The sequence below is a fragment of the Ambystoma mexicanum genome, chromosome 14 (assembly GCF_040938575.1).
Source record: "Ambystoma mexicanum isolate Mex_15411 chromosome 14, UKY_AmexF1_1, whole genome shotgun sequence".
Taxonomy (NCBI): domain Eukaryota; kingdom Metazoa; phylum Chordata; class Amphibia; order Caudata; family Ambystomatidae; genus Ambystoma; species Ambystoma mexicanum.
Genome location: NC_090940.1, coordinates 9,639,328 through 9,662,500, shown reverse-complemented (window position 1 = coordinate 9,662,500; position 23,173 = coordinate 9,639,328). Strand labels below are relative to the sequence as shown.

The 23,173-nt window shown below is 52.8% G+C and overlaps 1 protein-coding gene across 2 annotated transcripts in view; it reads right to left on the bottom strand.

Annotated features, from left to right (window-relative positions):
* The window catches only part of KATNBL1 (katanin regulatory subunit B1 like 1), a 175,929-nt gene that overhangs the window by 99,092 nt on the left and 53,664 nt on the right, over nt 1-23,173 (bottom strand). For both annotated transcript variants that reach the window (XM_069638401.1, XM_069638402.1), the window contains 4 exons: nt 21,793-21,920; nt 18,110-18,150; nt 17,714-17,996; nt 15,225-15,343 (listed from right to left, as the gene is read on the bottom strand). In XM_069638401.1, the coding sequence (XP_069494502.1) occupies nt 15,225-15,343; nt 17,714-17,996; nt 18,110-18,150; nt 21,793-21,906 (557 nt within the window). In that variant the 5' untranslated portion in view covers nt 21,907-21,920. The remainder of the gene's footprint in view (nt 1-15,224; nt 15,344-17,713; nt 17,997-18,109; nt 18,151-21,792; nt 21,921-23,173) is intronic.

Sequence of the window (23,173 nt, the reverse complement as noted above, 5' to 3'; positions counted from 1 at the left end):
CCATAAACCTTTCCATCTTCTCCATACAGAAACGGAGTCTCTCCAAAGTTTCATGGGGTACCCCTGAGTAGTCTGGGGGGGGGGGGGGGGGGGGGGGGAAATTAGTGTTTTCTGCCTGGAAATGCTTTGACCTCTCCCACAACGTCGAAGAAAGGTTTCCGTCGCCGTCTGAAAAACCTTCCGGTAGGCCAGGAGTCCCTCTAGATGAAGGGGCAAGTTCCTGGCTCCCCTTTGGCTTTTTCGGTGTGTCTTTAGCCCTTTGCGCGGTATTCGACGTATCTTTCGTCGTCCGCTTATGGGTATCGGCGGAAACAATCCTCGCTAGGCTCTCGACAAGTAAATTGTCTGTGGAGGTTTCTGGTCTCGACGTTACGGGCGTTGCGTGTTGTACTGTGACGGGCGCTCTTACATGGAGCGTTACGTCGGATGGTTTTGGGGTAGCGCCTTTATTTGTGGAAAGCCCAGTCGCTGGTCGCGGCTGCGTTTGCGAGTGGGGCTTTAGACTCTTACGGTCTAAGGTAGACGCCGGGGTGCCCTCCGTCTCCTTCAGCGCTGAGGGATTCTTCGTCTTCGACGAAGAGCCTTGGGTTGTGTGCTTATGGGAGTGAGTCTTTTGTGCGTCCTTGTCGCCGGGGTGTTCATCCCCATAAGCAGCGCGTGAGCCAAGCCCGTCGAGTCGGAGACGGACATCGAGGAGCGTGAGCGCTCCCTTGAGAGGTTTAAGACTTCCGCAACGGAGGTCGTGTTATCACCTTCCTCGTCGCTTTCGGCGACGGCGGCGGGTGAGGAATCTGACTTCGACATGGCGTAGGCTGCCCACCTCTTGACTTTACGTTCTTTTAGAGTTTTGGGTTTTAAAAGCTGACAAGCCGCGCAGCCGTCTTCTTTATGATTGAGGGGCAAGCAACGATTACAGTGTTTATGCTTGTCCTTCCAGGTGTACTTGCCCTTGCAGCGCGGGCAAAACCTAAAGGGTGTCCTCTCCATAGCTGAGGCAATAATTAGTGATCAGTGGTGATAACAACCCCGAGGGAAAGGGAAGGTAAAAGGAAAGGCATTCTCGAAGAGAAACAAGATCGTTCCACCCCCACTCTCCCTACTGTATGTAGGCCGGTGAGGCCAGGCCACCTGTTCGGCAGCGCCGAAGGATCTCCTCTGTCTAGTCTCCTCTGTCGAAGATCTTGTTCGGCGGAGAAACAGCTTCGCAGCTACGTCGAGGGGAGGGATCTATCTTTTAATGTAATAAGTCAGGACCAAGGTCCAGGAAATATGTTTTGCAATGTCTCTCGAGGTGCTCCGCGTAAAGGCGACCAAAAGCTGGGCGGAAAAAAACAATCTGAGGGACCTCGACACGTGAGGGATTGTGGGTACACCGCACGTCACTATAGGGATAGTGTTACAGACACGCCTTGTCGACGTCCCCTTTTCGACTACGAAAAACAAAATGCAATACTCCACAGTGACCACTGGATGTCAGACCTATGCACAGCATGTGATTCTAAGCAGATTAACAAATATCAGAAATATATATACACACTACTTTTGATGCACCTGGGAATGTTCCTGGAGGTCTCCCTGCTGCTCTCCCAGACAGGCTAGAGTAACTCGATCATAAAGGGCCCCAGACAGACTGAACATCTTTTAAGGGTTCAAAGAAAAAGGAGAAGTGTCCAAAAGGAGATAGTGAACAAAACAAAAGTTTTACAAAGTCCTCTGGGTGGGATCTCACTGACACCAATCTACTGCCCAGTGAATTCCCCTTGTATTCAGGTTTTATATTTTTCGAACCCGCTTCCTTTGCGCCCGGGGGTACAAACCCTTCAAGTCCCACATGCCCCAGACTGAATAGTCTAAAAGGTCACAGCAAAAAGTCTGAGGTACTGTTACATCATATTCTACAGTGCCCTACTCGCCCGTGGCCTAGATAGACTCCCAGACACCACTCTCAACCAACCACCTCCCTAGTTTAGAGTTCTGGTCCCAAGGATATTCCCCTGCAGAACGATGCTCTGTGTGAGGCGGGAGGATGTACAAAACTGTTCAGTCTGCAATGGCCTGCCAGAACTCTTTTGCCCTCTCTGGAGGCCACCTGTACTCCAGTTTTCACATGATATTTGGTTAATCTCCCCTTGTAGCTTTGTCTGCCTGGGCTAATTTAATTTATTTTTTGGACCGTGCTTCCATCACGGCCACAACTGCTACAAAGCTCTTGACTTGCACAATTAATAAATTTGCCTGCGCTCCAAGCACTGCAGCGCCTGGCTCCCCCCTCACCAGACTCTGTGCTTCCTCCTTCCCTACCACCCACATTGGAGGAACAGGCCCGTCTCCATTAGGGTGTAGACCCTTCGGGTTCTGTTCCCTGCATTGCCGGACCTTGAGGCCCTGGCTGGGTGAGTTGTTGCCGCAGGTCCTGGGCCAATTTCATTTTCATTTTTTTTGTTGGACTGTGCTACCATCGCAGCCGCTACAAGGCTCTTGCCTTGCAGGATTAATTTCCCTGCACTCCTTGCAGAATTAATTTCCCTGCAGTCAGGGCACTGCAGCACCTGGCTCCCCTCCCCCGACCCAGCCTCCCTGCTTCCCTCCCTCCTGTGCTCTCATTGGAAAAACAGGGCCCTTTGCTCCAGTCTTTTAGGTAGCGCTATCTGCAAAGGACCTGAGGTTAATGACAGCTCCAGAGTGGCAGTTCCAGTTGGTGTCTACCGTGGTAGCATGAAGTCTGCTGCCGTAAACCTGCTGCAACTTTCCAGATTAAGTTGAATCTGGGTGTTTTGCATTCCAGGCACCAATGGGTCTCTTTAGGCTCCCTCCCGAGTCGTTAACTGGTGTGCATTACCAGTTCTCCTGCGTCTTTCTTTGTCTCACCCTCCCCCAACCCCCGGTACATCCAGATCCAGAGTGCTGTGCCTTGAGCGTGCGTGTCTCTTTCCTGGCCCTTCTCCCTCCTATGCACCCTTGATGATGCTTGCGGTTTGTCCCATCTTCTCCAACTGCTACTCATCTCCTATCCTATACCTTATACCTCCCACGGAGTCTGAAGGAAGAAGTTCAAGAGGGACATCCTGGTTGCCAACCCAGGCCTCCCTATCGCAGCTACCTACACCAGCGCTTCCTCCAGACAGACCCTCACCGACATCCTCTTTGTCGTTCACTTTCAAGGCATATGGACCTGTTTCTGTTCTCTCCCCCTTTTCTTCATCTCCAATTAATGCTGGCATAGGTGGAAGGCCCTCTTGGCTCCCTACCACGCCTCCAAGACCATCATTAAGGTTCATCTGAAAGGCACTGTCTTAGTCCAGGGCCATCACCCCAAGCTCATTTTCAATAGGTGTTTGCTGCATCTTAACTTCCTTCTTTCGCCTGCCACTCCCATCTACACATCGCCTCCTCCTCCTCCTCCTCCTCTACCTCATGCCTGTAACTCCCCACCCCCAAGAGGTCTGAAAAAGGTGGCAATCTGCACCACGTTGCTACTCTCAATTGGCGCAATGCTGTCAAACACTTCTCGGACAAGTGCCGACCCCTCAAAGAACTTCATCTGGATGTCCTCTGTCTCAGAGACCTGGTTCTCGACCAGCACCATCACAAGTTTTGGCACTCTCCTCCCTGATGGCTACAAGATCCTCTCCGATCCCAGAACTAACATTCCAGGAGGTGGAGTAGCCCTGATCTTCCCAGAGTGGATCCCTGCCTCGGTCAGTCCTATGCAGGCCTACTCCTCCTTTGAATGCCTGGTCTGCAGGCTCTCCATCTCTCCTGGCCTCTCTCTGACTGTGGCTACAACTTACAGGCCACCTGGCCAGGTCATCCTTTTCATCAGACTGGGCCGGCCTCTTCTTGCCTCTACTAGTCTCTCCTTGCCTCCAACTCTCCTCCTCAGACCTCAACAGCCACCTAGAGGCTGTTAACAGCCCCTCCCCACACCCCAGGCTCTTTCGCAATCCCGACGACTCCATTTTACCCTCCTGCCGACACTGCCAGGTACGGCACACCCTGGATGTTCTCATCTCTTTTGACATACCCCTCTCCAACTCTCCAACTCTCTCACCACTCCTCCCTCTTGGACTGACCACTTTCTTCTCCCACATGACACCATGTCCCCCAAGTGAAGTCGACCCCGACACTAACACAGCCCATGAAGCATGTGTCAGCGGAGGCCCTTGCCGCCACTTTCTCACCTCCTATGCCTGCAGCTGAGACTCCGACACAGCCCCCTCCAACCTGCGCCTCCATCTCTAGCACTCTTGATGTCCTTGTCCCCGTCATGAGGATCCATTCGAAGCCCACCTCCAAGTGCAACTCTTGGTATGACTCCTACCTAGCTACCTTTATACGCAAGTGGAGGGTGGCAGAGGGGAAGTGGAGGGCATCTGGCGCATCCCCTGAAACTTGCCTGCCGCCTGCTCCAAAGGCAATACAGACTGTCCTGTCCAAGAAGAGCCCACATCCAGGCCCGCGTCTCTGCAGCTTCCAACACGGCTGAACACTTCAAAATCTGCAACGAGTTGACCAATCTTACTGCAATCTCCACCTCACACCTGTTCCCTTTGCACAGCACTTGCTTCCCACATCACTAAAACTCAGGACATCCTGTCCTTTTGCTACTCTACCTCTCTCTGCCCCTCTCCTCCTTCCCTGTGTTCACTCCAGACACCGTTTCTAGACAGGTCTGATCTATGAAAGTGTCGTCCAAGCAGGTGCTCCCCTGCTCCACCAGAACCATCAAGGACCACACTGACATCCTGGCTCCAGCCTTGGCAGATTTCTGCAATCACCGTTTCCCCTCTGCCTTAAAGCACTCCCTTGCACACCCCTTCCCCCCCCCAGCCCCCCCATTAAGAAGCCTTCTGCCGATCCTTCCTCCCTGGCAAACTACTGCCCCATCTCCATCACTCCTTTCCTGGACAAACTCCTGGAAAAGCAGGCCATCTCCCAGCTTACTCTCCATACTGAATCTGTTAGTTGTTTCCATCACCATCAGTCTGGCTTTAGAGCAGCCAGGAGCATGAAAACTGCTCTCCTGAACACCTGGGAAGACCTGCTCTTTAATCTCAACTCTAGTCTTCCTTCTGTCCTCGTCCTCCTCGACCTTTCTTCTGCTTGCGACACAGTCAACGACGCCACCCTGATAAAACGTCTGACAATCTGGGCATCACGGATCAGGCCCTAGCCTGGTTGACCTCCTTCTCCAACCGACCCACCAAGGTCCAACTAGGGTCCTTTCTCTCCACCACATGTGCTGTTCCACAGCTCTAACCTCTTACCCTGGCTCTTCAACCTTTACTTGGCACATCTCATCTCTACATTCTCTCCCAACTTTCAATGGTGTGGATCTCTGCTCTCCTTCAAGCTCCCTGCTGCCCCCTCTCTGCTCATTCCCGACTGTCTATCCACGATTCAGAAATGATGTGCCTCCAACGATATCTGCCTTAATGCCAGTAAGACCAAGATCCTACTCTTAGGGACCCCTGCTCCCGCTTTGCCTCTTTCACTCTGGCAGCCCTCCTTGGGCGCTCTACCTGTGAGACAAAAAACCTTGGCGTTAAGTTTGACTCCACCCTCTCCTCCTCACATCATGGTTGTCTCTAAGAAGTCCCACTACCAGCTGCAACTCCTCAGAGGTATTCTTCCTTTTCTTACTTTTCCCCCAGAAGCTCACCGTCTCCAGAGCCTTTGTTCTCTCTAGGCTGGACTATTGCAATAGTCCATCTAAATCTTCCTGCCCCTACTCTTCGCTTAATCCAGAACAGGACTGCCAGACTGGTCCTTGGCCTCAAGCCCAGGGATCGGATCCATCCAGCCCTTAAATCTCTCCACTGGCTCCTGGCGGCTGCGAGGATCAAGTTCAAGACTATATACATTGTCCACAAGGCTCTCTGGGGTCTGGGCCCACACCACATTACATCCAACTCTCTCTTCCTAAGCACTTCCTTCTCGAGCCCTCCGCTCATCCAACTCTGAGGGTCAGACACTTCTCCAGGTACAGTGTGGGGGTAGATATCTCTCCTCGGCTGATGCTTCCCTCTGGAATAGCCTCCCTGCCCCTCTCAAACTTGAGGGCCACCTCATGTTCCGGAAGCAACTCAAGATAGACATCTCTCCCTAAGAACCTTATGGGGACCAGGCTCCCTCATGACCCATAGCCCCATGCACTGCCTCCGGGCGTACCGTGCACTATGGACTGTATCTGCAACCCTACAGTCCCCAGCCTCCTTGCACTTACCTAGAGCTGGCCACCCCGGCAGCATTTACTTGAGCTTGCTTATTGCACTCTCCCCTTCCCTACCGCCCGCCCCCCCCCCCCCCCCCACCCCACCCCACCGGCACTTTTCCTCCCTTCCACTGGTACGATCTGAATGACACAAGGCCTAGTAAGATAGTTTGTGCCCCTTGATTTTCCTCTTCCTTGGGGCGTCTAGAAACACCTGTTTACAGGTGCGTTAGAAATGACTAATTTTATACCTCCTCAGATGACAATGGTTTGTCCCCCCCCAACCTAGTTTCCTTCTCATTGATGACGCCCCACTCTTCTCCTGCAAACTCAGAGTTCTCCAGAGTGTTTCCCTTCCCCCTCCAATCTTCTCAATACTCTAAATCCAACCTCCAACTTTTTATCACCAATCATTCCCAACATCTTCTCCAGCTCTTTCTCAATTGCCCCACCCAGCAGGAATAAGTCGGCAGACCTTTACAGTCTGATCGCCCCCATTCTGGGGTGGTGGTTGGAGACATGGACTGTATCTGGGTGGTGCAGTCTTAGGATTGTGCCATGTATGTTGAAAGGCGTTTGGCCTGAGGTTATATCGAGGCCTGCCACCATCTTGGATTTCAGAGAAGTCCTGGACATGTGTATCGTCTCCTGTGCCCCCCCTCCCCCCCACCTCCACCCCTTTTTTGCACCTGCTGCCATTGCTTGCTTTAACATGGGCCTATTTGCTCTACTAGCGTGTGAATCCAAAGTCAGAAAATCCTGCTGGCAAACATGTGAAAACTTTTTTTGTACTTGCAATTTCTATGTGAGAGGAAACTCGAAACATTGCAACTCCGGTATAATAGCATTTATTTTCTTCATTACACAGACAACACAAGTGAATTTACCACGGTTTGGGTGCAACTTTGTACCTGCACGTGTGTGACTCAATCAGAAAGGTCTCCCTCTGCTTTGGTGACAAAGAAACATTTATTTCTTTGCTTATTGGGGGCTTTGCAAATGTGATCACTTAAGGGGGGAGCCTTCATTTTCTATGTTGGGCATCTGGGTCTAGAGACCCGGATGGGCTCTCAGAGGGTTGAACCCTATAATAATAAGGACATCTTTAAGGGGTTCTGACCCCTGTGCGCCATTTTCTTTTGTGGCTATATAGGTGCTGGGGGGGAGGTGCATGCGTGCTCCTGTAACTGCCTTAGTGTGATGCCCAGTTGGAGGGGTCCCCCTCCCCATATAGCACATCTGGGACACCATCTACTAGCGCGGGGTGGCCTCCACCCCTTAGGCCGCACTGTCAGTGGCCACACCTGTCAGTACACTTGAAATCGCTGCTGGTCTCTGTGCATACCTTCCCAGCCTCTTTCCTGGGCTAGCAGGGATGTGGATTGGAGAACTGCCAAACGTCCACCCCCCTGGTATGCAAAGGAACGAGATCCAGGCCAAAGCTGGTCAGTCCAGTCAACTTGCTTCTCAACACCCAGCCCACCAGCCACCTCTGCAGAGCCTCCTTTTAATCTCAGACGCATGCCTGACTCCAAATGCAGCTATCGGGTCACCCGGTGCTTCCTAATGCACACAATAGAGAATATTTCCCTCCCGTCAGGAACTTCGTCTTTAGGGCGCTGTAGTCCGGGTCCTCGAGGATATCTTCCCGACTGGCATTACAGAGAGCGTGAGGGAATCCCCAAGTCGTACTTGCTGCACTGCAGCCCACGCCTAACTTAATAGGTGGTCCACAGGTACAGCACGCATCTCAAGAATACAGAAAAGAAGGTCCACACACTGGTTCTTGTACCCAAAAAAAGAAAGTACGTTTATATTCAGAAAAGGCAAAGAGAAAATAGACTAACGGTATGCAGTTACTTTGGGGTCATTCCTGAAAAGAAACCGCAATGATGGGCACGTAGATTGCCTTTCTTTCTAGGCTGACCAAGAGCTAATGTGGGCAGTCTTTGGTGGGGAAGTAACGGATTGTGCAAAAGTGCAGCAAGGAGCAGTTTGTGCAGTTCTGTTGGTGAAGCCCTCAAGAGAAACTTGAAAACGAAGAAGGGGTTCAGGGATGAACATAATTAAGACAAGACCAGCAAAAAGTGGCAGAGAAGGAGAATTAAACCCTGGGCGTGAAAGAGCAGTTCTGCAGGATGCATATGCACGGGTTGCTCGGCAACCACTCCAGATGCCAGCACTGGCAGGTGCCCATGCGGTCCTGAGACCCTTGGAAAAGCAGTTATTCCCGATCTAGCAACTCCCAGGTCAGAGCCAGAGGAGCATTCGGCGGTAGTCCATGCACGCTTCCCACATGGTCCTTGTGCCCGGGATTTCGCCAGAGGGTGGTGGGGTCATGCAGTAGACCCCAGGAACGAGAGCTATGATTTAAAAAGTTGCACCAACGCAAAGCCAGCCATGGAAGACGGACCATGAAGTCGAATTTGGTGGTCTGGGTACAGAAATCCAGGCAGCACAGGCTCCTGGTGATTCCCAGTTATGGACTACAGTAACAGACGGCTTGCCTGGTGTGCTGGCAGGAAGATTATCTGGCAGCCGGGCTCGGCAACGCAGGCATGGTGAGGAGCTTCAGGGAGACTAGGCCGTAGAGCAGGAGCTGTGATCCAGTGGTCTGCACCGAATAAAGAATAACTCACTTCTGGGTCCGGCAACGCAGGCATGGTGAGGAGCTTCAGGGAGACTAGGCCGTAGAGCAGGAGCTGTGATCCAGTGGTCTGCACCAAATAAAGAATAACTCACTTCTGGGTCCGGCAACGCAGGCATGGTGAGGAGCTTCAGGGAGACTAGGCCGTAGAGCAGGAGCTGTGATCCAGTGGTCTACACCGAATTGGGAGAAGGGAGCACCGCTGAAGTTACAGTCTGACCATCCTGAGTGGAAGAGCCTCGCTGTCTTGTTGGAGCTTGTCCTCAGCCTCATGTGCTGGGGTTAGGTTATAGATGCCAAACACGGGTGCACATTAATTTCGATTCACTGGGCTATCTTTACTGTTTTAAACATTGTGCTCCGTTTCATCGAAGTTTAAATCTGAAAAGAAAAGATACTGGTGCAGAGCTCCAGTCCTCCGTGGGCAGCAGGCCTGACTGGATGGGGAAATCGACAGAGGATTCATCTAATGGCAGACCATCACCCCAAGCACACCCATGCATTCTGGAAGGGTCTCGCGCGCACGCACACAGGAATGCAACAGGCATCTGGCTATGCCAGTCAAAACTGGTTTCCGTCTGCGCACCAGACAGACGGGACCCCCAGCACCGACCAGTGACCACAGATCGCCACCTCTTCTCTCACGCACAAAGAGGGACAAGGGATAGTCATGTCCTCCCCCAGACCTTTTAGGCAAAACAAAGACGACGTATGGAGAAGGGGGTTCATAAGGGCCCCGCCAGGTAAAACGGATTAACCCAGTGAACTATTCAACACAGGTGAAAAATCCACCAACGGCCTAGCCACGTATCAGAGAGAGTACCCTCCCTGGGGATTATCGGGTATCCCTACCGTAGAGGTCAGACAGAGCCAAGAGAGCACATACAACAGAGCCAGACAATCGGTCTGGCAGGAGAAAAAAATACAACCAAAAAAGGCAGCAGAGTACAGGGGGCAACCACATTTGGCAAAATTGGCCTTTGAGCCCAACACTTCTTTTGTTATAATTTACATCCATCATAACGAAAATAGAGTAAGCATTCCTCCTGCCAATTCCCCACAGAGCAAGGGAACGTACTGTGCGTATCTCAAGAGGGGCGCCCTCTGCAGTGCAACTAAAACAAAGTGTGCGCCCCTCCCCCCCCAGGGCCTCCACCCTCCCCCACTGAATAATTATGGAGATCAAAGCAAATTCCATAAGCCTGATGACGACGATTATACTCAAACCATCACCACCCTAAACCTTCACACAAGAAACCCCTCAAGCCTACGAAAGAGACTGCTCACAGGGTTTAAGCAAGACACGCGATGAGAGAATGGAATGCAGAGGTAGACAAAACCACAAAAGATGCCACCAGGCAGTGAGAAGAGCCACCAGTCTCACTATTTGGCCACTTTCCTGCCCAGCAGTGATGATTCAGTCCATCTTCAATCCATCTGAAACCCCACACGTAAAGGGGCTCAGAACATGGCCTGGATGCAGTCATTTAATAACATACTTACAAAAAAAAGCCCCCCCCCCCTCCGAGCCCCGTGGAAAAATGTAATCTAGGAATGTGGCATGATATATACCCTGTGAGGGTAATCCAATATGCTGATCGATATGGACGCTCAGGCCATGACACTGAAAGACAGTCGGTCCTCATGTTCAGGAGTGGAATCAAACAACTGGCACATCCTTCACGGCATCACCTGGCAACAGCTGCACACCGTGGTCTCTTCAGACCAGGAAATGGCCCACCACAATAGTCCCCGTCACAGGTAGGTCACTGCAGGGTAGAGTAAAAGAGACCCATTACCCATGCATACGCCACTTGGCCTGGAGACAGGACTGCACTCTGCTGCCGCTTGAGATGAACGCCGCCGGGGACAGCGTGAGCCGCAGCAGCGTCCCATTGAAGACAACATGAAAGAAAGCGGCCAGAGCTCCAGTTCCGACAGGGAGCTCCATTTGCAGGAGCGCAATCCTTAGGGATGCCACCGACACCACGGAGGATTAATCCCCGGCCCCTGCTTCACACTAAGGGACAGCAGCAAGTCAACTAGCAAGGGACGGAGCAGACCAAGCTGGGAGAGCAGACAAGGGTATGGGGATGACCCGCATGCACCAACCTCTGCTGGCCGCTACACACTCACACTTGGCACCCTTACTCCATAGTGCATGTCTAGTACAAGACGAAGCAATCACTGACCAATGATGGGTGGAGGGGGTGGGAGCAGAGCCTCTCGCCCCAGCACCTTCCCGTAGCAGGGCAAATGTCAGCTCACTCAGTCATGGGAAGTCTTCCACCGTCACCCACCATCTTCCTAGACACCCATAAGGAGAGCCCCATTCCACTTTAAGAGAATCCAAGGAAAAACACCTGCCTCCAAGCACCCCTCTGTCCCAACCCCACCCTATAAGAAACATTCAAACCCCAATCTTTTCTACTTCCCTCGTTTCATTGCCAGTGTGTACGACGTCCATCTTTACCATCGATCGCTCCATGACAGAGGGACACCGGACAAGGGAGTGCTGGCCTTTAGTCCTCAAGGATGCTAAAGGAAGCCGGCACTGGTGGGCATGCGCATGGTGGGCATGCGCATGGATAAGTGGGCAGCCTGCTGAAGGAAGCAGGCACTGGTGGGCATGCGCATGGATAAGTACCGAGGGCAGCCTGCTGAAGGGAGCCGGCACTGGTGGGCATGCGCATGGATAAGTACCGAGGGCAGCCTGCTGAAGGGAGCCGGCACTGGTGGGCATGCACATGGATAAGTACCGAGGGCAGCCTGCTAAAGGAAGCCAGCACTGGCGGGTATCGAGGGCAGCCTGCTAAAGGGAGCCAGCACTGGTGGGCATGCGCATGGATAAGTACCGAGGGCAGCCTGCTGAAGGGAGCCGGCACTGGTGGGCATGCGCATGGATAAGTACCGAGGGCAGCCTGCTGAAGGGAGCCGGCACTGGTGGGCATGCGCATGGATAAGTACCGAGGGCAGCCTGCTAAAGGGAGCCAGCACTGGTGGGCATGCGCATGGATAAGTACCGAGGGCAGCCTGCTGAAGGGAGCCAGCACTGGCGGGTACCGAGGGCAGCCTGCTAAAGGGAGCCAGCACTGGTGGGCATGCGCATGGATAAGTACCGAGGGCAGCCTGCTGAAGGGAGCCAGCACTGGTGGGCATGCGCATGGATAAGTACCGAGGGCAGCCTGCTGAAGGGAGCCGGCACTGGTGGGCATGCACATGGATAAGTACCGAGGGCAGCCTGCTAAAGGAAGCCAGCACTGGCGGGTACCGAGGGCAGCCTGCTGAAGGGAGCCGGCACTGGTGGGCATGCGCATGGATAAGTACCGAGGGCAGCCTGCTGAAGGGAGCCGGCACTGGTGGGCATGCGCATGGATAAGTACCGAGGGCAGCCTGCTGAAGGGAGCCGGCACTGGTGGGCATGCACATGGATAAGTACCGAGGGCAGCCTGCTAAAGGAAGCCAGCACTGGCGGGTACCGAGGGCAGCCTGCTAAAGGGAGCCAGCACTGGTGGGCATGCGCATGGATAAGTACCGAGGGCAGCCTGCTGAAGGAAGCAGGCACTGGTGGGCATGCGCATGGATAAGTACCGAGGGCAGCCTGCTGAAGGGAGCCGGCACTGGTGGGCATGCACATGGATAAGTACCGAGGGCAGCCTGCTAAAGGAAGCCAGCACTGGCGGGTACCGAGGGCAGCCTGCTGAAGGGAGCCGGCACTGGTGGGCATGCGCATGGATAAGTACCGAGGGCAGCCTGCTGAAGGGAGCCGGCACTGGTGGGCATGCGCATGGATAAGTACCGAGGGCAGCCTGCTAAAGGGAGCAAGCACTGGTGGGTACCGAGGGCAGCCTGCTAAAGGGAGCCAGCACTGGTGGGCATGCGCATGGATAAGTACCGAGGGCAGCCTGCTAAAGGAGGCCAGCACTGGCGGGTACCGAGGGCAGCCTGCTAAAGGGAGCCAGCACTGGTGGGCATGCGCATGGATAAGTACCGAGGGCAGCCTGCTAAAGGAAGCCAGCACTGGCGGGTACCGAGGGCAGCCTGCTGAAGGGAGCCGGCACTGGTGGGCATGCGCATGGATAAGTACCGAGGGCAGCCTGCTGAAGGAAGCAGGCACTGGTGGGCATGCGCATGGATAAGTACCGAGGGCAGCCTGCTGAAGGAAGCAGGCACTGGTGGGCATGCGCATGGATAAGTACCGAGGGCAGCCTGCTGAAGGAAGCCGGCACTGGTGGGCATGCACATGGATAAGTACCGAGGGCAGCCTGCTGAAGGGAGCCGGCACTGGTGGGCATGCGCATGGATAAGTACCGAGGGCAGCCTGCTGAAGGAAGCCGGCACTGGTGGGCATGCGCATGGATAAGTACCGAGGGCAGCCTGCTAAAGGGAGCCGGCACTGGTGGGCATGCGCATGGATAAGTACCGAGGGCAGCCTGCTGAAGGGAGTCGGCACTGGTGGGCATGCACATGGATAAGTACCGAGGGCAGCCTGCTAAAGGAAGCCAGCACTGGCGGGTACCGAGGGCAGCCTGCTAAAGGGAGCCAGCACTGGTGGGCATGCGCATGGATAAGTACCGAGGGCAGCCTGCTGAAGGGAGCCGGCACTGGTGGGCATGCGCATGGATAAGTACCGAGGGCAGCCTGCTGAAGGGAGCCGGCACTGGTGGGCATGCGCATGGATAAGTACCGAGGGCAGCCTGCTGAAGGAAGCAGGCACTGGTGGGCATGCGCATGGATAAGTACCGAGGGCAGCCTGCTGAAGGAAGCAGGCACTGGTGGGCATGCGCATGGATAAGTACCGAGGGCAGCCTGCTGAAGGAAGCAGGCACTGGTGGGCATGCGCATGGATAAGTACCGAGGGCAGCCTGCTGAAGGAAGCAGGCACTGGTGGGCATGCGCATGGATAAGTACCGAGGGCAGCCTGCTGAAGGGAGCCCGCACTGGTGGGCATGCGCATGGATAAGTACCGAGGGCAGCCTGCTGAAGGAAGCAGGCACTGGTGGGCATGCGCATGGATAAGTACCGAGGGCAGCCTGCTGAAGGGAGCCGGCACTGGTGGGCATGCGCATGGATAAGTACCGAGGGCAGCCTGCTGAAGGAAGCAGGCACTGGTGGGCATGCGCATGGATAAGTACCGAGGGCAGCCTGCTGAAGGAAGCAGGCACTGGTGGGCATGCGCATGGATAAGTACCGAGGGCAGCCTGCTGAAGGAAGCAGGCACTGGTGGGCATGCGCATGGATAAGTACCGAGGGCAGCCTGCTGAAGGAAGCCGGCACTGGTGGGCATGCGCATGGATAAGTACCGAGGGCAGCCTGCTGAAGGGAGCCGGCACTGGTGGGCATGCGCATGGATAAGTACCGAGGGCAGCCTGCTGAAGGAAGCCGGCACTGGTGGGCATGCGCATGGATAAGTACCGAGGGCAGCCTGCTGAAGGGAGCCGGCACTGGTGGGCATGCGCATGGATAAGTACCGAGGGCAGCCTGCTGAAGGGAGCCGGCACTGGTGGGCATGCGCATGGATAAGTACCGAGGGCAGCCTGCTGAAGGGAGCCAGCACTGGTGGGCATGCGCATGGATAAGTACCGAGGGCAGCCTGCTGAAGGGAGCCGGCACTGGTGGGCATGCGCATGGATAAGTACCGAGGGCAGCCTGCTGAAGGGAGCCGGCACTGGTGGGCATGCGCATGGATAAGTACCGAGGGCAGCCTGCTGAAGGGAGCCGGCACTGGTGGGCATGCGCATGGATAAGTACCGAGGGCAGCCTGCTGAAGGAAGCCGGCACTGCTGGGCATGCGCATGGATAAGTACCGAGGGCAGCCTGCTGAAGGGAGCCGGCACCGGTGGGCATGCGCATGGATAAGTACCGAGGGCAGCCTGCTGAAGGGAGCCGGCACCGGTGGGCACGCGCATGGATAAGTACCGAGGGCAGCCTGCTGAAGGGAGCCGGCACCGGTGGGCACGCGCATGGATAAGTACCGAGGGCAGCCTGCTGAAGGGAGCCGGCACCGGTGGGCACGCGCATGGATAAGTACCGAGGGCAGCCTGCTGAAGGGAGCCGGCACTGGTGGGCATGCGCATGGATAAGCACCGAGGGCAGCCTGCTGAAGGGAGCCTGGTGGGCATGCGCATGGATAAGTACCGAGGGCAGCCTGCTAAAAGGGAGCCAGCACTGGTGGGCATGCACTGTGACAGCATGCTATAGAGAAACATTACTACATTGTAAGCCAGGCTTGTAAAGAAGCGTGGGAGGGGTCAGATCACCCTGGCAATGAAGCAGGGCAGACACCAAGAGCAAGCATCAATGTGCGAGACAGCTGGCAGCAGCCGGGGTGTAGCCATCAGGACGGATAGGACAATGCGTTACCTGAGCAGGTATGCAATGAGCTCGCAGACGCTCTGCCGCCGCCAGAAGGTTAACGCCACATTCAGTCGAAGGTTCCTGCTGAACAGCACCTGCGTCATGGCCTCGTGTTCACTGGAAACCTGCAAGAAAGCGTTCATAACGTTTAGAAAATGCAGAAACCAGGGGGCAGCAGCAGGTTCAGAAGGGAGCAGTGGCGTGTGCCCAACAACATGCGAAAGCTGGAATAAAACTTGAAATCTATGCTTGGGCCACGGGGAGAATCAGTGGTCGGAGAGGGCTCACTTTGCCAATTGCCCGACAGATTAAACCGCCAATTCATTTCTGAGCATGGCTCAATGCGTACCCTAACCCTCCCCAACTCCCCACTCCCCACTCCCCCCCTCCCTCCCTTCTGCTAGTTCAGTGTTCAGAACCTGAACCCGTCTGTGCCCAATAGATAGTGTGTGTGGCGGGAGTTTGTGGGCGTTGTCTGTATGCATTGTCACATTACGCCTGCCGGATGCTGAAGCTGGATTAGGTGACAGTAGTCGAGGCATCAAGACAGCTGCTTCTACAGACCTAAAAACCAGTAATGCGTCACTCTTGAAGCAGTCACAGGGCTTAATTCTCAGAAGCCACAAGCAAAGCCAGAGGGTTACATTCTCCGAACTGTAGAAGTTGGAAAGCACAATGTATTCTTACCACAGCGTAGCCAGAGGCAGCACCCAGCGCGCCCTTGCCACAGCGTAGCCAGAGGCAGCACCCAGCGCGCCCTTGCCACAGCGTGGCCAGAGGCAGCACCCAGCACGCCTTTTCCACAGCATAGCCAGAGGCAGCACCCAGAGTACCCTTTCCACAGAGTAGGCAGAGGTAAAACCCAGAGCGCCCTTTCCACAGACGGGAACATGTCTCATTTATAGAGAAGTTCTAGGTATTGGAGCATCTAATTCCCAGCGCAGTCAGAGAGGGGCGAGAGGCACACTCAACCACAGACAAGGTCCAGAGCAGTCACAGATGGGTGCTGGCTCGTTCGTTTTGACAGAGCAGCCTACACACAGACCAGAGTGTCTATATCACAGTGCAGGCATAGCACCCGATTCTGGCATATCAAGCTCAGAGAGAGACCAGGCTTGCAGATGTCATTTGTTCGCCAGAATGGATCTATAAAGCCACTTCACTGAAATGAGCCACTCAGATCTTACTTCCTGTTCTATTCTTGGTAGAGAGCCTAGCTTTGAATTAAATCCTCCACTGAGTCTGCTCCAGCTGTGCAGCACCCAAAACTCACAGGGGGCCTCCAGAGTTCGTCAAGTAATATTTGGGCAATATCAAACGGATTCTGGTCTCCTGAAATCCCCCCTTCTCCTTTTCTTCTTTTGGGATGCACAGGAGTCTGGGCGGCTGACAAACCAAGCCATACCCTGCCTGCGCCTCAGGCCAGCAACCATGGCACGCTGCGGAGAGGCTTGCTCTGTACTTGGGAAACGGCAGGAAGTCCCTCTGTTCGCACCATTCTATGCAGCACACATGGCAGCTTCCTCAAGTGTTCTGGGCTATACACAGGAAGCCCACGCCTGTGTGCACTCACACTTCCTGGAAAATACTGTAACATCCATAGAGTGGGGGCAGAAACACTGAACAGCAAGTGCTGAGGAGAGTCAGGACAAACCATAACCCCCGCCCCTTACTATGGATGGGGACCGAGCGAGGGTGAGGGAAGAGCAGGGAAACCTCATGCTGCTGACCGGGGGCGGGAGATGCAGGTTGCTTGAGGGGTGCAGGGGGGGGGGGCGGGGACGGATGTTACAGCCGAGAGGTGGGCAGAGGCCAGGGAAAGCTTGATGAGGCTAGCATTGCAACCCGGATAATGTTACAGCTGAAGAGTCGGCAAGTGAAGTCCTGATGCGGACACGTGTGACGGGGATGACAGGGGGGCGGGAACCTGAAGTCACTACTGAGAGATTGGGGCAGTGGGCATCCCTGAGAGCCACCCCCAAACACGTTGCCACAGGTCAGCATAGCATGCGCCTCCGAGCCCAAGACATTGGCAGCATCAAGAACCAGCTCAAGGATCCCTTCATCGATAATGCTCAAAATTAAATAAAAAGTGCCTTGTGACTTACAATTTCTCACTCAAAAATACACAGATCATCGATTTGCAGTGGTTATGCCTTCCTTGAATCTCAGAGCCAATTGCACAGACTCAGCCTTCCCCCGCCTTCCCAGTCATACCCGAGCCTGCCTGTAGAAGCACACAGGACAACTGGAACTGGCATGTTCCAGTCAGCAGGCGTTTCATTCAAATTAGTGTGGCCTTTCAAGTTATGCTGCAGAACCAATGATCCATAACTAGATGGCAGGTGCAAGCATCCTGGGCCAGGAGGCAGCCCTCAACGCATAGACCTGGGCACCACAGAAGATGCCCAGGTTCCATTCAGCAAGAGTCATCACACACGAAGCACTCACAACTACAGACACGGAGAGCACAGAAAGCTGCAGGCTGGCCTTACCTCTGCAAAAAAGCTGCTGTACTTGGAGCTGGGACCATCGGCCTGGGAGGAGCCAGGCTGACTGGAGTGGAGCAGGTACGTGCGGCTGTCCTGGAGGTGCTTCTCCGGCAGGTTCCCAGCACACGCCACCTCATTTTCCTTATTGGCCATGTCACAGCCCCGGATGAGGGGGAGGGACCTCTTTCTGTAACAGGGACTCAGGGTGGGGCGGTGGGATCTTCTTTTGGAGTAGAGCACTTTGCACGCCTTGTAGGGTCCACTAACAGCCAAAGTGGCTGCAGTCCTGTAGGAAGATGAGCGACACATCACAAAGTGCTAGATGCCCGTCCAAGGGGCCAGACACAGTCTGCCTGAGAGCAAGAGGAGGCCGAGACCCCAGATCAGGAATGCCCCTACCTGAGCTTGGGTGATAACGCCTCTACTGTAGATATCGTTTCCTGTAAACAAACGTAGATTAAAATGTGAAAGTTATCAAAAAATACCATACTACCTACACCCAAAAGTATGACAAACACCCCAAAAAAGACACAGCACCACCCCACAATGTCAGCCAGCACAGCAACGAACCCAAACACAAACCAGACCAGCGCAGAGGCCCCCTACAGAAAAACACAAAGCCACAAAGACCACTACCATGAAAATACCAGAGGTACCAACAGGAGAACAGACATTTGCAATAGCAACAGAAAGCAAGCAAGCAACACCTACAGCAGTAAAAAACTACAGCAACTACAGCAGAACCAGAGAAGCAGGCAGCCCGGACAAGACAGGCATGACGTCCAAGGGCACCTGCACAAACAAGTGCTACGAAAACTAGCAATACAAATGGAGCCGTCTCCTGGAGAATGGAAAGCCAGCCAGATAATCCAAAACTGCCCTGATGAACTGGGTAGTGCCTGATGGGGACAGAATGCACTCCCTGAAGCAGAGGATGATGAAGAATGCACGCCTTCCTGAGCGGCAGAGGGACACTCTCAGATGGCTTTGCTTTCAGTCCATGCTCAATACTTATAACGCGCCTAGAAACACGTGAGAGAGAAGTCACGGCTACAATCTCCAGGGACAGCAGGGTGCAGAAAACGTGCTGCATTCAACACATACGGGAATGTCTACACAGCACAGTTACTACAATACATTCTTTACATACAAGCGAAGAGACGTATACTAAGCACCACTGGCATTTCCATGGGCTCAAGGCGCTCATAGAAGGGTAGTTAGTGGGACTGCATATGAGCTTTCAGCTTTGCGGTTGGTGGCTTCATTTTGGAATAAACGGTCACACTGTGTTGAGTTTGCTTCTAGATGGTATGGATTAGGTGTTTTGGTGTGTGGGTTTATATGGCATTTTTGCGTGTCTGGCGTAGTGCTGGAGATTTAGTGTGCCGGGTTGAGGTGTGCAGTTTGCTGTGCAATTTCAGATTTGTGCTGTGGGAGGGGGTATGTGCGTTGTATTTGGCAGTTGAGTGGAGAGTCTATATGAAAGCTGAAGGTTTTTAGTAGGGTTAGGGCAGTCTGTACGTTCTTGTAAATTGCATGGTTTCGATCAGACTGAATTCCTGATTTTGCGGTTTGTCGAATTCATGTTTTCCTTTTGTTGGGCCAGTGCAGAGATGGTCAGAGGGAAGAGCCATTTAGGATAGGGTCTGCAAGATTAGAGTTAGCAGGGTTTCCTGGTGGGGTTTTTAAGGGATAAAACCCCCAATGTTCAGGGAGAAACCCAAAAGGAAAGGGTGCGGTTATAGTGAAAACGAAGCTGTAAAGGACTGGGGCGCAGGGTGATGGCAGCTCATGTGAAGGGCTTGAAGCAGTCACAGCCCGTGACTAGGGAAAGACGCCCCCGATCTTTGGAAAGCTTCTGCAACAGTGCACCCGCATACAATCTGAAGCAGGGTGCCTTTCTGCCTGCCGCTCCTCCAGCATCTGTCCGATATATACTAACACTGGCTGCACACAGCTGGCCAGGTGTATGGTAGGTACCTGCGGTTCAGCCATGTAGAAATGGGTCTTCTGTATGCCCCTTCTGAACAATCCTCACCACACGCAGGTCTTTCTCCCAACACAGCCCCTTTCAGTTCTGCACTCGGAACCCAGTGACACAGCTGGTGATATTGAAACCTATGGAAGAGCCCGCTTTGCCAAACAAGTACGTGTTACGCCAAGTCACCTCTTCTACAGGGAAACTAGTAAATAAGGAAGCATAGTTCCCAAGAGCTCACCGGGATGTGTCAAAATCATGAGCCTTTGGGAGAACGCCTCAGCTCAGTTTAGGACCCCTCATATGGTTTGGTAATACTCTTGCAGCTTTGAGGATCTCATCCCTCCAGCCATGAAAAGGTTACCTGCCTTGCAGCACCGTTTGCTGACCCTCTGGCAGTTATGGAATAGCAGCTAGAGCCTCGCATTTTCCAATGCACTACTGGCCGCTACAACACTGCTTTATAGCCCATGGGACGCTGCAGCTTCTGACAGGCAAGTGCATCAGCATTTTGCCTGCAATCGTCCAAGGGATCATGTTCACTATTTTTAATACATACATGTTCCACTTGTCACCTACAGTCAGATGGAAAGTAGGATGTGTTTAAAGAAACTCCTAATACATGGGCAGTCAAGGTATTGTATGTCCTGTTCATTGCTATTTGTACATTGCACACCCGTCACAGGGAGTGATACTTCAACCTCAACGATCCATTGGAAGCGGCAACTTCAACGTGAAATCCGTCGACACTGGAGAGTAGCTGTGGGTGGCAGCTCCACACAGGCATACTACAAAATATTTGGGCCCGTCACCTTTTTTAAATTATTATAAAAAAATGTTTTATTTTTTTAAAAGCAGTGCTGCTGGTACAAACGCTTTTGTTAGTAACAGAACAACCCTCTCTGTTTGTATTCCCACTACTGGGGGAGGATTACTGGAGTAAACAAAAAAAGAATGCAGCCTTTCACTCTGCCTGTTTCAGTGAGTGTAGGTAGCTTCCAAAATGGAAGACAACCCAAGAAGTTACAAATAAACTCCAAGAATCTTTGGACGAGAAAGAAAGTTATATTTCACTCATGCCCACTTTAAGAGGTTCCATGTGTTAATATCACTGCAAAAATATTGCGATACAAAAATATCGCCATATTTTTGTGGCGATAGAGCCATGGACCTTGTGGGTGACACCCCCACACTATTTTTAAATGTGGGGGGGGACACCCCTGTAACCCCCACTCCACAAATTATCCCCCCAAAAAACATTGCATATGGCGAAACAAACGACCATATGTAGGGCGATATTTTTGTTGGGGAGAATATGTAGGCAAACCCTTTAAGAGCATCCCAGTTGCAGCCAGTCGTACATACAAAGGACAAAACAGTAAGAACACTTCAACCTCGCCCCACAGGCATCGGACAACCTCCAAGAAGATATGCCTTCTCTTACTTTAGACTATTCAGCGGCCTGTGTGCTACGTCTGCTTTCCAAAGAAAGCAGCAAGATCTTGAAAGCAACGAGCCATATTTCTCCCTAGTTGAGGCCATCGCACTGGCTCCCCATCCAAAGCTCCATGGAGTTTGGGGTGATATGTTCAATCAGTTTTCAGAACTAAAATAGTCAGATAACATCCTAGCAAGAGGACATGTGTCAACACAGGCGTCCAGGGGTTTTTCGCCTGGCACAACCTCCAGAAATTTCTGAAGTAGAACATGAAAGTGAGGTGCACACTCTTGTGACATAGGAGCACTTCCATTTGCAAAGTATCGTGCAGACGTGTGCCTTTTTGAGACGTATAAAAGGCTAGTATTTCTTACTGAACAAAATCAGTGAAAAAAAAGGTGCACTGCGGAAAGGACCAAAGAGGCGCATAGTCGCACCCAAAGGAGCATGAGGGGGTGCTGCACAACACCCGCTAACACAATACAACAATCGAGGAACCCAGTGACCACAGGACCCCAGAGCAGAAAGAGGCAAGACAAACAGACCAGAGAGGCAGCAGATCTCAAACAAGACCAGGCAGCCACAGAAACAGCAGCAGTCAACAGAAAACCAGCACGCCGCGCAAGCTTAGCCTGCTATTCACACAGGCACAAGGCACGCACGTACCTTCATGTTCTCTCTGGAGGAAGGAGATATCCGCTTCCTCGGGACGTCAGAAAGGCAGGCCTCCTCCAGTTGAGAAAGCTCCCGTTTTCTGTCATCATGGGATCTAGATGCCATAATCTCCCGAAAGTCTGGGTCCAAAAAAAAAAAAATAGTACAAATATTACCATTGTCAGTAGTCTCCAAACGCCAAACATGATCAAAATAATAATTAAGGCGGCTTTCTCTTAGATCATGAGCAATATTTGAATCCAAAATGCATCTTTATTTAAGATCTATGTGGAAGAAAATAGAAGTCAAACAGCTAAAGAAAACTATTTTAAGTGAGCACAAGCAAGCTGTAGGTCAAAGCACTGGAAGTGCTTCTTTACGGAGCAGCGCACACCAGGGTTGAATATATCTTCAGGGACTGACATGTAGCCTAGAAAAGGCTGGTTAGCTTGACAGTCGTCAGCCACCAGGGGATGTGCACTCCTCAGGCGCACATGTGCCATGTGACAATACTTCTCTATGGGAATGTGTTCCTATCGAGTCATATACCTCATGTAGAAGTCACATTTGCAGCACGCTTTGTACTAGTTCCTCGTTCCCCGGAGGTAGCTCCCGTTGCAGAGCGATATCCAATACCCAGAAGGTGCTTTTGTCTCTTGTTCAACAAATCTTTTTTTTTTTTCCATTTCATGTAGGTGGGCAAACAATTAAATTATCCAAAAAGAAGTACATTTAAAAACGATTTCAGATGATCACCTGCATTGCAATAGTGCCTGGGATAGGAAGAATAAGCCATAAAAGCAGGGGTGGTGGGGGCACCATGCCCACGGATCTCCATGGGAATGGAGCTGCAGTGCGTCACATCTGGGTAAGTGCCAACATCCTGTGTGTTCCTTGTGCAGCCATCAGACTCGTGGGTGTAGTGCCATAGTGCCATCTGCAAACATCCACAATCTGAACTCCCCACAGTCAACATCCACTCTCAGAAGGAAGACTGGTAAAACCAGATCTGAGCGACAGGCAAAGGAGCGGCCCGTGCAGGATTTCAGACACTGCCACAATCTTCCAACTTTTCTCCAAGGAAATCAAACAAGAGCCGGTACTTGGCTAACATAAGTGTGTCCCAGTAGCAGGGTAGACAACGTGGAGACTCTTCTTCCAGGGTGCTTTATGTCCAGACAGCACAGTTCTATGTCCCAATGAAGCTACACCAGGGAGACTAATCATTTTAGACCCAAATTCCCATTTTGAAAAACGACTTCCACGTACATTACAGATCTACATCATCATTTGCACTCTGCTTCTGGTTGCCAAATGTCAATACGTTCTGAAAGCAAATTAAATTAATTTGGTCACCTACCTGTGACTACACGTGCACCCAGACTACCACAAG